The sequence below is a fragment of the Mesitornis unicolor genome, unplaced genomic scaffold (assembly GCF_000695765.1).
Source record: "Mesitornis unicolor isolate BGI_N332 unplaced genomic scaffold, ASM69576v1 scaffold21642, whole genome shotgun sequence".
NCBI lineage: Eukaryota > Metazoa > Chordata > Aves > Mesitornithiformes > Mesitornithidae > Mesitornis > Mesitornis unicolor.
This window is the reverse complement of record NW_010168931.1, coordinates 23,650-36,750: the sequence shown is the minus strand read 5'-3', so window position 1 is coordinate 36,750 and position 13,101 is coordinate 23,650. Positions and strand designations below refer to the sequence as shown.

Below are 13,101 nucleotides of genomic sequence, written 5' to 3'. Positions count from 1 at the left end.
TCCCTAACGTTCTGTGATTCTGTGATTATTTGCTATGAGAAAGAACCTCCTTTACTAAACATGAAAACTAAAATTTCAATTAGGTTCTTAAAATACAGTGGGCTATAAATAGAATGTGAATAGTACAGCTGTGCAGCATTGTAATAGAATTTCCTTCTGTTATATAAGGGAGATAGAGATGACCTTCATCACTCACTGTAAGCTCTCTCTTTTATGAATTATGACCCATTCAACTATTAGTGGAATTAAAATCTGTAACACTGCCAATCATTGCCCCATATCCCTACGGAGCCCTTCGTCTTGCTGTCAACATGAGGGAGTCTGCAGTCTCTGCAGATGTATGCCAATGATATGTTTATAGCCCTAGCAAAAGAGCAGTGTGGTTTTTTCATTTTCTGTGCTTCAGCAATTTTGTACCATCTCTACATGATTTTACACTTTAGAAGCAGCAATGTAAATTAATGGTGTATGGACTGAAAGTCATGGTAACAAGTCACCGGTAAGAAAATGTAGGTAAGAATGTTTTAAACTTAAGCACACTTGTAATACATGTGATACCCAGACCAAAGAGTAGAAGACCATAGCAGAGGACCAAGTTCAAATCAGACTGTCGAATCAGTTCCTAGCCAAAACTTTATTCAAGTTGCTTTGTGGTTGCTTTTGTTTGTCTTCCTTAAATGGCCTCTGAACTAAATACTTTGAAATTTACTGTAATTCATACCAGAGCTGAAAAGAAGCAACTTTTTGCAAAGTTGAACCCAAACTAAGCTGAGAACATGCTGGTTCCATCCTTGTTTCACATATGTATAAGTCATAACTCATGGTTACGACTGACTTGACTCACTGCTTCAGGAAACTCAAGTTCCTTGGTAAGGACACCGTGAAGGTAAAGCTGGCCAAACTAGCCCTTATCTTTTCAGACAAATTGGTTCTCTTTGGTTTAGGACTTGGCTACTCTTACCCAGCAGATGGCACCTTTAGTGAGTAGCACCAGCACGTTAGTCCTATTGCTAATGTGCAAATGAAGCTACTTAACTTTCAAACGCTAGTAAGTATCTAAAATGGGTTTCTCAGTGTATTTCAAGGTATGAAAGTGCTTTTGCAGTCAGGAAGAAAAAAATTACTTTTCTATTTCAAGGTAGGGCTACTGAGGAAACAGAGGCACGTGTTACAGTTAAGATGCGGTGCTGTACTGAGAGTGATGGACAAAGTAACATGAAAACCACATCTTTGTCAATGACTAGAAACAGAGGCCCAGTACCTCTCAATTAGTCTTTCTAATGGGGGTTGGCACAATTGGTTTCACAGAATCTTGTTGAAAAATTCCTTTTTTTTTTTTTTATTCTATTCATGGATGCACCTAGTTCATCATGTCTAATTAGGTGTTCCGAATTATCATCTTCAATTGTTACAAATGTCACCTCCTTTGATGATACTGGGTGTGTAATAAGAGACTGTCATAGTTATTGGTGGGGCTTGTGATTGATCTATTTTTGACAACAAAGAATTGTTAACAGGGCTGCATGGTGAAGCAGTCACTGGAAAATTCCCTTTCATAGCGTTTTTACCTAATTCTGGAGCGTTGCCACTACCACACATGAAATAACAACACGATTGAATTTCTTTTTGCTGGCATTTAACAGGACCTATGGGGGTGTGCAGAAATCAATGGGGGATCAGGAGTCTGGAAAATTACATACTTGAAGAATTAATGAACTATAATTCCGTATTACATCCTCAATCACATTTTGCTTCCTTTTCATTAATGGAACTAAATTAGTTTTCCATGGACAGAGTACTTTAAAAAATGCAATCGTGCTCTTGCTAGGATAAGAAAGAAAAAGAAAATATTTTTTAACAATAGTTAATTTTTTATGCAACATGACAGTTGGAAATTTTTAGTGAAGAACATATCTGCAGCTCTGACTCAACCTGTTGAAGCAATTGTTAATGTGACATTTATAGCTCCAGCTCTAGTTTCTGCCATTTGAGCTAGATTATGCTTTTCAGGTGACTCAGCTAGAATTTCTGCTAGATCTGGGAGGTGCAGAGATAGCGGCAGCAACTCCAAAGGCATTCAAAATGCATTTTTTTGAACTCAGGCCAAATTCATTATTCAGGGAAGCAGAGAGAGGAAAGGGCATGGTCTTCAGTCTTCTCTGAAGGCTGCGTCTGAGGTAACTGATGTTTCTAATGCTATAACAAGAAAGTCCTTTTGCTAACAGAATTATGTTATGCTAGGATAAAATTGTGGGTGATTCTTTTCTTTGCTGTGCCCCATAGACCAGCTGTAATCTGGCCCTTCATGCGTTAAACTTGTAACTGAATGAAATGTTGGGATGCAAATACAGTTAAACTCAGGAGTATTCTGTCTAATGAAAACTTTGATGTGAGAACCCATACAGGGAAAAGCATGTCCTAGCACTAACAGCATGCTATCGTATCTTTAAAGAGGTCCTGGAAGCTGAACAAATCATGGTGAGATTGTAAACAAAATCAGGCTCTAGGACTTCTATTGACCAAGGAAAAAAGTTTCTTTGGGAATCAGCAGCAGTGTTAGAAGAAAGGACCTGATCAGACATTAGAAAACAGATTTAAAAAGCATTCTAAACAACTTTGGTTTCCTGGCATAACTGAAATCTTCCTGGATTATTTCAGCAGTCTCAGCTTCTGTAGTCTTGTTTTTTTTTTAGTTCCTCTGTATGATATTTATATGCATGTGGTATATGGGAATGTAGTGGGATGGAAATCCCAAAAGATGATACTTTGTTTTAACAGCAAGATAGCTCCAGTATATTGAACTAGTTTCAGGCTCTTATACTTTCCACTGAGACCTGTTTTTTGCATAAGATCTCAAATCAAAGGTCTGATTGAACAGCAGGGTCTTCTCAAGTATCATCATATTAGAAATCTACTGTCACATGAAAACCAACACAAACACTTTTCTCTTCTTAAATGCAAGATGGAATGCTAGACCTTGCTGTAGAGACAATGAACTCTTTTCAAAGCTACTCTGGAAAGTTGAGTTTTGACAGCAGATACATTATGCAGTACAGCGAACTTTCATTTTGTCCTACTGAATAAGGCCTCTTCGCCCTAGCATACGTATTTACTGAAATCGGATAACCCAGACATCATCTTAATCCTACTGGGCATTCTGTTATCTGAGTGTAAGTCTCAACAGTTGGGACATAGTCTTTCATATCCAAACCAGACACAACATCCTTGAAAATGTATTGACATATGCAAAGACATCTCGGAGTCTGACTGTTCCAAATGCACCCATGAAAAAAAGAAGTTTTATCATTTTAAACAGCTTCGTAGTCTCCTAAACTACTTCTTCAGTAATCTGTTTCTGAAATTATTTTTCGTTCAGTGTTTGCACTTTATTTATACCCCGTATGAGGATAGGATGTGGGTGGCTCTGGAGGTTAGCATTAGCCTGGAAAAGCTGTTGTCTTTGAAATGAGATCTCAAATTTAGCCTGCGTTACTAGTGACTGAACATTATGGAAGTTGCTGGCTGCTTATTAATCTGTATATATACATCCAGTGATAATATTCCAATTAGCACTGGGACAGATTATTGTAATTGGCAGTCATAGCTGAGTCCATATATTATACTGTCCCAGAAAAACTTTAAGGATGGAACTAACTAAATTCTAGGTGTTCACAGCTGCCAGTCTGTGCTGTTGCCTTCTTGACAGGAAAGGGCTACTGGGGCTTTGGTTTGTATTGACCTGGATAAAGCAGTTTATGAAAGAAAGGCTTTTAGGACTAAGTTGTGCTCTGCAGCTCTGTAACTTTGTGTTTGATGGTGGCATACAGGCTTTTCTGAGAGGAGGATTTGATTATTAATATTTCAGTCTTGAAGTGAGTAAAATAAAATGGTATAAACCCTCCTCCTCTTCCCCCACATCATGGTTCTTTGTTGAGTGCAGCTTGACCACATTAGAGAGCTTGGTCCTATTGCTGGATGAAAGAACACTGCTATCTTTCAAATTGGCAATTTTATACCACTTTCAATCTTCAAAAGCTCTTATTATACAGAAGTTCTCTAATAATATTAATCAGACAGCTAGTTTGCTTTTTTTACTTACTGTACCAGCAGATAATTTGCTAATGATCTCATTTTACTCTTCAGGGAGCAGAGTTTTCTCAGCCTTCCCAAGAGCAAGGGGTATAATAGCTGAAACTGTTGCCACAGTTCAGGAAATGAGTGATTCTGAAGTATAAAGAAGGTGATTTGGAAGAGCAAGGTTTTTTTCATGTCAGGGGAAGCAAGGTGTATACAGCACTTGCTTTCAAAATGCCTGTAACTGTGTGTCTACTTTATTAGAGTGGGGCTCCAGTCAGAAAAAAAATCCAGTTGAAAAATGGGTAACAAAATATGGAAATGACCAGGCTGACTGATTTCAGTTTAAGAAAAAAGTGCAGGAGAAAACCTGAATATTTGAAAACCCAATCACGTGCAGTGTAAGTGTGTAATAATCAGTTGCCTTGTTTTGTGGCAACGGGGTATGTAAAGTATTGCCATCAATGCGTCCATGAGTTACATAGGGTAGAAGGAGTACCCATGTTCCTGGTGGACTCATCAGTCTCACAGGGGTGTGTGTGTTCTCCAGCCAGTGTGTTTCAAGACACAAAATCCCAAATCTTCTGGCATGCCAATGCCATAGGGTGAAGTACAGCCAGTGCAGGTGCTGCTGAAGGGCTGTGGTACAGCTGTGTAGCTGCTGTCCAGCTTGGGGTGAAGGTTACTTCCAGAGACTCTCTGGGTATTACTTTCTGTTCCAAACCTTGCCACTCATATCAGTGGGGTGGCAGATTTGGTATGTGCAAATGTGCTCTCTATTTTAAAAGGAAAGGGAAAAATAGAGAAAATGCCACCTCCGTGATAGTCAATGGGAGTTCTGGGCCAGGATGAGACTGCTCTGTCACACATACAAGAATCTCTTTTCCTTCCTGGATGGGGATGCTTTTTTTTTTTTGCTTTTTTTTTTTGCTTTTTCTTTTTTTTTCCTCTCTTCTTCTGCCCCCTACTTTTCCACAGCTTCTTATAGCCAGCTAAAGAGCGGAACTTGCATACTCTGAATAAGATGTCTGTTTGGTCAATTTGCTTAAAGATGTCATCACCAACTATTGAAAAAAAAAATCCGTCCTTTCCTTTTACTTAAACACTTTAATATTTTTTTCATAAGTGAAATTGTAAAGCCTTTCAGTAACTTCCTTCTGTAAAGTAGTATTTCATTTTTCGTGCCTTTCTACTACAGCATCAAACAGGACTTCATTAGTGCTGTTAATGTTCCATAGAGCCCACTGATACACCATAGCCACTGGCCAAGCAAAACTTCAATCAGTTTTTCTTCTCTTGTCAGCTCACACCTCTGACTGAGCAGCTGCAAGATGATTCATCGGAGAATGTTTCACCATAGGACAGAGAAAAATTATTTCTGGCTGCTTTTTCCATACTAATAAGATCATTTCAGTTGTAGATACTTTTGCAGCATTTCCTGAGCCATGCTATGCCCATTCGAAAATAGAAATCCTTTTATCTAAATGTCAAGAAAATTTTCCATGAAATCAGTACTTTGGCTCGGCAAAACACACTTCTGCTGCATGTTCTTGTTTAACAGAGTTGCGACAGTTGTATTTTGTCCCATTGCAGAACAAGTCTCTGCTAGAATTAATGATCAGCATTAGCTGGGGGAATTAGAACAAAATTCTGTGCATAAGGAACATCTATATTCTGAAACCTGTTGGCACATGCTGTAAAATACCGTTTGCCTAAAAACTTAGTAGTGAGGAGAACTGTTTTGGATTTCTTTTGTTTGCTGCAAAATCATGCAAGGAGTAATGAGTTATTCAGTATCCATGCAGGAATGGTCTTCCAATGCCACGGTTTCTGGCAAACAAGCTGTCAAGAAAAGGACATTTCTTAAAGACCAGCAGCATGCTACCATCCAGACTTTTAATGATAGGTTTTCTCTCATAACTCCACTAAATTTTGCATGCAGCTGTAACAAAAACAGAAGAATGTATTTCTTTGTTTATTGGCATCTGTAAAAGCATTTTATCCCAATAAATATTTCTTGTGATACAGGTTTGTCAGCTAGTTTGCAAATAAATACCAAAAAGCTGCTTTTGTTGTCAGTTTACCACTACTGACGTGACATTCAAGGCTTGTTTTTCCTGAATGATCCGTGAGTTCATCAGAATGCGTCCAACCTGTGCCTGCATTACTGTGCTTATAATTATAAAGCTTACACATTTACAAATAAATTGTTCTGAAGAAAGGAATTCATATCTGTTACTTAGACCTAAATAACACTCTTTTCTCCACCACTAATAAATATATTCCATTTTCCCAAAGAAGAAGTACATGGCATGAGTCTCTTCATGGATGTTTTAAGCAGCAAGTATGAAAACTCATACGGAGTCTGAACAGCAGCTCTTCTCTTCCAGCCTCTGAGGTTGCACGCTTCATTGATTCTCTGGGACTTGTAGCTTTGGCCAACTCCAACAAGTTATCTTGTACTGATCAGGTGATCCTAAGTATTTAGCATGGTAATTTAGATTCTGCTTTGCCAAGTAAGGTGTCTCCCAGATGGTGTGTTCCCCAGTGGTAAGGGAACTTCTAGATTGTAGTCCTTTCTTCTTTTCCTTTCCCTTTTCTTAAGTAATCTGCGGGTATATGAGTGAATAACAGTAGATAAGGCACAGACTGCAAACCAACCTTTTCTCACTACAGTAACATAATTTTCATTGATCTTCCTCTGATCTCTCAAACACCTCTGAGGTCCCGCTGGCTCCTGGCTGCTCACAAGAAAAAGGCCAGAGTTTATACTGATTTAGAGAGACACACACTGAACAGCGGAAGGTTGTAAAGGTTTGGCATTTCTCAGTTCTGCAGCAGGACTGCTGAGATTATTATCTTAGAATTTATAGTGGAGTTGAAAATGCTGTGTTTTAAACCAATAGAGACTTATATGACTTAATTTATGGTACACAAAGCAGCAAAATGTATGCTTGGTGCAATATTCCAGCAGGAGTACTGGAAATTTTCATCATCATAAATACTGGTAATGTACACCAGGCATGGCTGGTCAGAGAGACTGTCAATAAGAAATCAGATTAATACATAATAATGAAAATTTCTAATGAAATGTCATCAAGTAACTGTAAAGCTTTTAAAAACCAATACACTCATCATATGGTTGCATGGTGATTCCAAAGAAATATTATTTGACATGCAAATAAAATACCAAGAGCATATCCCACCTACCTCCTGAAGTGTATAAGAAACATGCAACCCTAAAGCAAATGTGGATGATTGAGCAATACCTTAAAGCGTATGCAGGAGTCCTTCATGTGACTAATAATTTTCTTTATTCCAAATGTGGAACAAAGTGTTTCTGCTGGATAAGGAAGCCTTAGTTTTTTTAAAGTTTGTGTTTGAATAGGTTTTATAGGAGACTACAGTGAGTATATTTGAATACACCTTTATCTATGCACACATTAGTATTCTCAGAAAAGCTATTTGTGCCCTTACTGCAGCTCACAATTGATTTTCTTAGCCAGTTTACACTTTCTCCTGTGAAAAAAACAGATGACATAAATGGGAGCTAGCAGGGACTGTGAGCAGAGTTTTGACATATTTTACATATATCTTAGTTGTCACATCACACCTCTTCTTCATAGCTGCATCCCAGAGTACACTAGATCAACTTTTGAGGTACTTTTAAGAGTTTGAGCCCTAATTTGTTTTTAGTTCTTAGTTTTTTTTTCTAGGTCACCTTGCTACTCCAATACATATGCTACCTCTGGTATAAAACACAATGCTAATGTGATACATATGATAAGAAAGGACTCATTTTATCCCTGTTTAACTCTGTACTCCTGGTATTCCCTAACTGTTAACAACACTCATATTCTGGGACCTGTTCCTTAATATGGCTTACTGCATAACTAAAATCACTGGAAATGAACATGTCACAAACTTCTCTGCATCTCTCTGAGTCCATGAGTTCAAATGTCTGCAGGACACACCTTGGTGGATTTTGGATCTAATGAATGCATCCAGAAATCCATTCTGTGGTGGAAAGTTGTTACTGTAAAGTTTAGTCAGTGGAAGTTCTTCTTTTAAGAAACACATATCCCAGAGGAATTATCAGAAGGAGGAGAATGTGTTGTATTTCATCTTCAGGTTCTGAGCATTTGTTTGGAATCCCAGCTGCTCTTTTTGATGATGAGAGAGAAAACTGCAGTCAGATATGCTGGGAAGCAGAGGTGCTGGTGTAAGTCAACAAGAACTCCGCAAGGTAGGGAAGCCCTACTAACCTAAAATCAGTGTCATCAAGAGCAGAAGCAATGACCAGGATGACAATTTAATGTTTTTTAATCTTTGTTTATCAGGCAGCCTGCACTCATCAAAGAGTTAACATCTCTTTTTTTGAACTGGGATCCAATTTCTTTCTCCATACTGTAGGCAACTTACACAGATGTCAGATTACCTATCATTTGTTATGACAAAATGAGTTGCTAATGTGTAAACTAGGATTAGCACAACATTCACTGTCAACAGGGCCAACACCATTCGCAAAAGTCATTTTATGGCGATGATTCAAAACTTTGCCTCTGAATAAATAATTCTAGAAAATCAAGTGTTGGTGATCAAAATACTTCTGTGAAATCCAGAAATACCAAAAACTTTGTTCTTCCATCAGATGAATATAGCCATTTTCTGTGTGAATTTTCTCCTTCTTTTTTTTGTTTTTCATGCTAAACAGACATTGATGAATGCTCAGATGGCTTTGTTCAGTGTGACAGCCGTGCTAACTGCATTAACCTGCCTGGTTGGTACCACTGTGAATGCAGGGATGGCTACCATGACAATGGGATGTTTTCACCAAGTGGAGAATCCTGTGAAGGTTAGTATCTGAAAAAGGTAGGGTAGTGTTGTGACTCGCATACAGTAATGTCTAGTGTCTCTGACTGTACTGGTCAAGTATTGTGTGGGACAATATCAGTGAAAGTTAAAACATCACCCAAAGCAATCAAAGTCTGAATAAGCATCATAAACAAAGGGTAAAAGAAAATAAAGTATGACTATTCCTAACATATAGGTGGAGCATTAGTGGCCATTTGTATGATTTGCTAAGCTAATACGAGAAGTCAGGCATGGTGCTTAAAATGCAGTTTCTCTGGCCCTACATCTGCTTCTGTGCATAGGCCTTTCATAAGTGATTTCCCATGGGTTGATAGCGTGCACTCTAATCTGTCGTTCCACAGTAATCTGTTTATGTCAGATTCTTTATATGTAGAAATGGGCCTCAATCCAGACCTCAGTTCCTCCACTTCATTCCTTGTACACTGAAGTAGCCTGTGATGAAAATATTTCCCATTTCAGTGTATGATCATGCAGCCCTGACACCCTTACCCACACCTGGGTTAATACTGAGGTGCTTCTCCTGTGCACAGCCTAACTGCTTGTAGAAAGTTGTAATTTGAAGAAGAGCCTTACAAGCAGAGAAGCTCAGTGGACTTAGGGCTGGGACAAGGTGCAGGGGATGAGGGAGTGACAGGAGGCACAGGGAGATGGGTAGGTTTTATTTGTTTATGAATGACAGAGAGAACAGCAGGTTAGTGAGAACACAGTTGTTTTCAGATGCAGATCTTTCAGTATGGAACATTACTCAGCTCTTAAGATGCTGCATGCTGCTGCTCTTAAATACGAGAAGAAACCAGTCTGTTTTGCCATGGACCACTTGGGGCAAAATTAGGAGAAGGGAGAACCTTCTGTCTCTGAGTGCTGAAATATTCAGTGCTCACACAGTGTAAGCTTTCCTACCTTGCTGTTTAAACTCATATTGGTGGGCTGCATTGGTCCCAAAGGGAAGCAATTGAATTGATTTCACTAAGGCAGACACACAGACAGTTCTCCAGGAGCGTGAATGACCTTTTCGGTATCCCCATCATCAATACTTTATTTCAACACATTTTCACCACAGCCGAAAGCCTGTATTCCCAGGAGGAATCAGCAATTTGAGTCAGCCACTGCTTTCATAAGTCAAGCTTTCTTTGTCAAGAACTAACTAAATGTCAGTGTTAGCTGGCCAGGTGTTAGGACAAGGAGGTGCAAAGAAGAAGTTGTGATCCCTCTGATTGTAACGTTGCCCTTCTGTCACTTGCAGCCCAGGTAATACTCTAACCAGGCATTAATGGAAATAGTCTCTATACCGCAAGTTATATCTTCAGTGTCAATATAACATTTGTCTCGTGGGTTGAAGATAGTTCTTTGGCACATGCTATCTCAAGAGATATACGTGATACAAAGTGACTCTGTTGAGATGTGTGCAAAAAAGCAACAACTAAGCAGCAATTTCTAGACAAATGAAAAGCCAAGGAAGAAGAAATATGATGATTGCTACATGTATGCAGGAGTGGCAATTATTAGAATGTTTTGACCTTTTCTACAAAGCACCAGCAGCTCTTTATTAAACATACACAGAGGATAACAAGTAATTAGAATTAAATCACAGATGCCAGGAAACGATCTCCGTTGCTGATAACCCTAGTCACTAACAGTGGAACACTTTCAATTTGATTGATTGCGTCTCCAAATTTTGGAATATATAGCAACTTGAGATAGGGAGGAAGGTTAGATGTTTAATTAGTCTGACTACATCAGTTTTTATTAGATTGAAGCCTGTGACATTGTGTCTTAGACAGAATATAAAACCTGAAAAAGATATGAAAAGACAGCCTAAAATCCATTGCAGTATGGAAAGTTAAACTTGCAGTAGCAGAGCACAGTAGCACAAGAGCAATTGGTTTCTCTGCTGTCAGATCTTTCCCCTGTGAGAAAGAAACCTCTTCCTCTACTGAGTTTAAAGACATAAGAAAATAGATTTCTTTTGTCACTTCTTCAGTATCCCCTAGTTAGAGGTGATTAGATTGAGCTGTTGGTGGATGGTCTTTCAGACACTCACTGTAACAAGGGAGCAGTTTACAAGCTATACTAATCTCAGATTTCAGATTTTGGTCCTCCACTTCTCACCTGCAGCTGTATGAGCTTTGTGCTGCAGCTTGCAGAACTGTAGATGGAGCAGTGCTGAATTACACCTGCCTTGATTTCTTTCTCAGGGAAACAAAGAATTTAAACCTCATGGAGATTAGGAGATGTTCTTCAAGGGCTTGTCCATTTTGCTTTCTAAGAGGACTACTTCAAAGTAGTCGACCTTGAAGAAACGTCTCTCAGTGGAGAAAACCTTTAAAAGCCAAGGAAGTGTGGGTTCAAGTATTTTCTTTTTTGATTGTTCTGTATGCTCTGCCTCAATTCTGGGTATGTCTGTGTCCCCTGGACATGTGCTAATAGTATTCTGTGATCAATGTTAGTCAGAAACTTGTTTCCTTCAGCAAAGGCTCCAGTTTTAAAGATTCAGGTGGAAACACCTCTGTTAAGATCACAGAAACACAGGTGTATTTCCTTGAAAACTTTATTTTAGCAGAATACCTAAACTGCACCTGCCCCTTTTGCAGGAAATGGTCCTATTAGGACATCATACTAAAAATTCCTAGGTAGAGGTGGACTCCTTGGATTTTGTCACTGCTTAATAATGAAATCATAGTTGCTGAATCACCTGTTTTACATATATATTGACCTTGGCTACTGCTGCTTCTTTGGCATGACTGAGAATATTGAGTATTTTGACTAATGTACTTGAACACAGAAATTCATAATCCCATTTTATTGTACCTACAGGCAATGGAAGACCTAGAGATTCTTTTGCTATTAGATTTGCTTCACATTATACTCCTGGGTAGACCTGTGGTCTCTGTAACAATTACTGAGAGAAATGAGGGGAAATGCAGCTGTAGGACTTCAACCTCCTACCAGCATTTGCTGCTTTTCCCTTGGAAATAGAATTACGTTATGCATCGTCTTATTTCCAGAGAAGTGGTGAAAGATCAGCCGCTTAGTCTTTGAGAACTGCATGGGTTTGGAAAGTCTTAAATTTTATATATATGTAATATAGCATTTAGCATTCCTCTTTGCCCCCTTACAGCTTTTCTTTGTAGTTTCTTTACACAGACTTATTGGCGCTCTGAAGCTTGTCTCTCAATGTACCATTTCATGTAAGAGAGCTAGGCTATGATGGTAGATATTGCAGCCTCAAGCTTCATTGCATTAGAAAACTGGAACCGCTGAGGGCAAAATCCTAAAGTACGAACATTCAGGACCAGATAGTATTTGCTCTGCAGTTCTGTGTAAGATCCTAATTCTTTTGAATTTGTCCCCTTCAATGTCTAAAAGCTTTCAAAATCAGTTGAAGAGAGAAGCCGTGTGGATTTGTACCAGAATAGTGCAGGTTATACCTCATTAGCTGTTGGACATTTTGCATACTTCCATGTCCAAAGAATAGCTCACCTAATTAATGCAGCCCCTTAGGACTTACCAAGAGTATCTGGCAGGTACCAGCTGTTGTTGATACAGAACATGAGATCAACATACCTTCACTTTCAGCAGGTACCACATTCTTCATTCAAATGAGGCAGGTGCAAATGAAAGGATTGGAAAGCATCAATCCAGAATGTCCAATTCAAAAAAGATCTTTTTGCTTGCAAGGGTTTATTTGTATGTGTATGTTCAGAAATGTCTTGTTATGTTGTTCTTCTACCACTCTGCTTGAAGAAGTAGTATCACTTCTCTGTGTGATGAAGAAGGCTGCCTGACAACACAGAGAGCTGGAGCTCTACTGGAGCAATATTTTCCACAATCCAGGATAATGAAGGATGGAGGCACATTACAAGCCTCGGGATGCTCCCCAGCCATAATGGGGAGTCTAAAGTCTAAACAAAGTCTAAAATGGTCACTTAGGCATCCATGTCTCTGGATCTGGAAGGTAGAGGAATTGGTGACTGGCAGGATGTCTGAATTTATCTCACAGTACATCCAGTATTTTAACTAGTACATGGACTTCCTTGTAGATTAAAATCCACTGTCAGTTTGGAGTCCTACCCTTAAATCTTTCTACAGTGCTGGTACTGTTTAACAGAAGCTTTATTATTGATAACACTTAAGGAGACAGGAAATAAAGAA

The 13,101-nt window shown here is 38.9% G+C and overlaps 1 protein-coding gene across 1 annotated transcript in view; it reads left to right on the top strand.

Annotated features, from left to right (window-relative positions):
• Positions 1–8,788: 8,788 nt before the first annotated feature.
• Positions 8,789–13,101, top strand: part of LOC104536553 (protein NEL) — a gene marked incomplete at its 5' end in the record, with an annotated part of 18,439 nt that continues 14,126 nt past the window's right edge. Inside the window, one exon of the mRNA XM_010179206.1 lies at positions 8,789–8,929. Coding sequence (XP_010177508.1) covers positions 8,789–8,929 — 141 coding nt within the window. The remainder of the gene's footprint in view (positions 8,930–13,101) is intronic.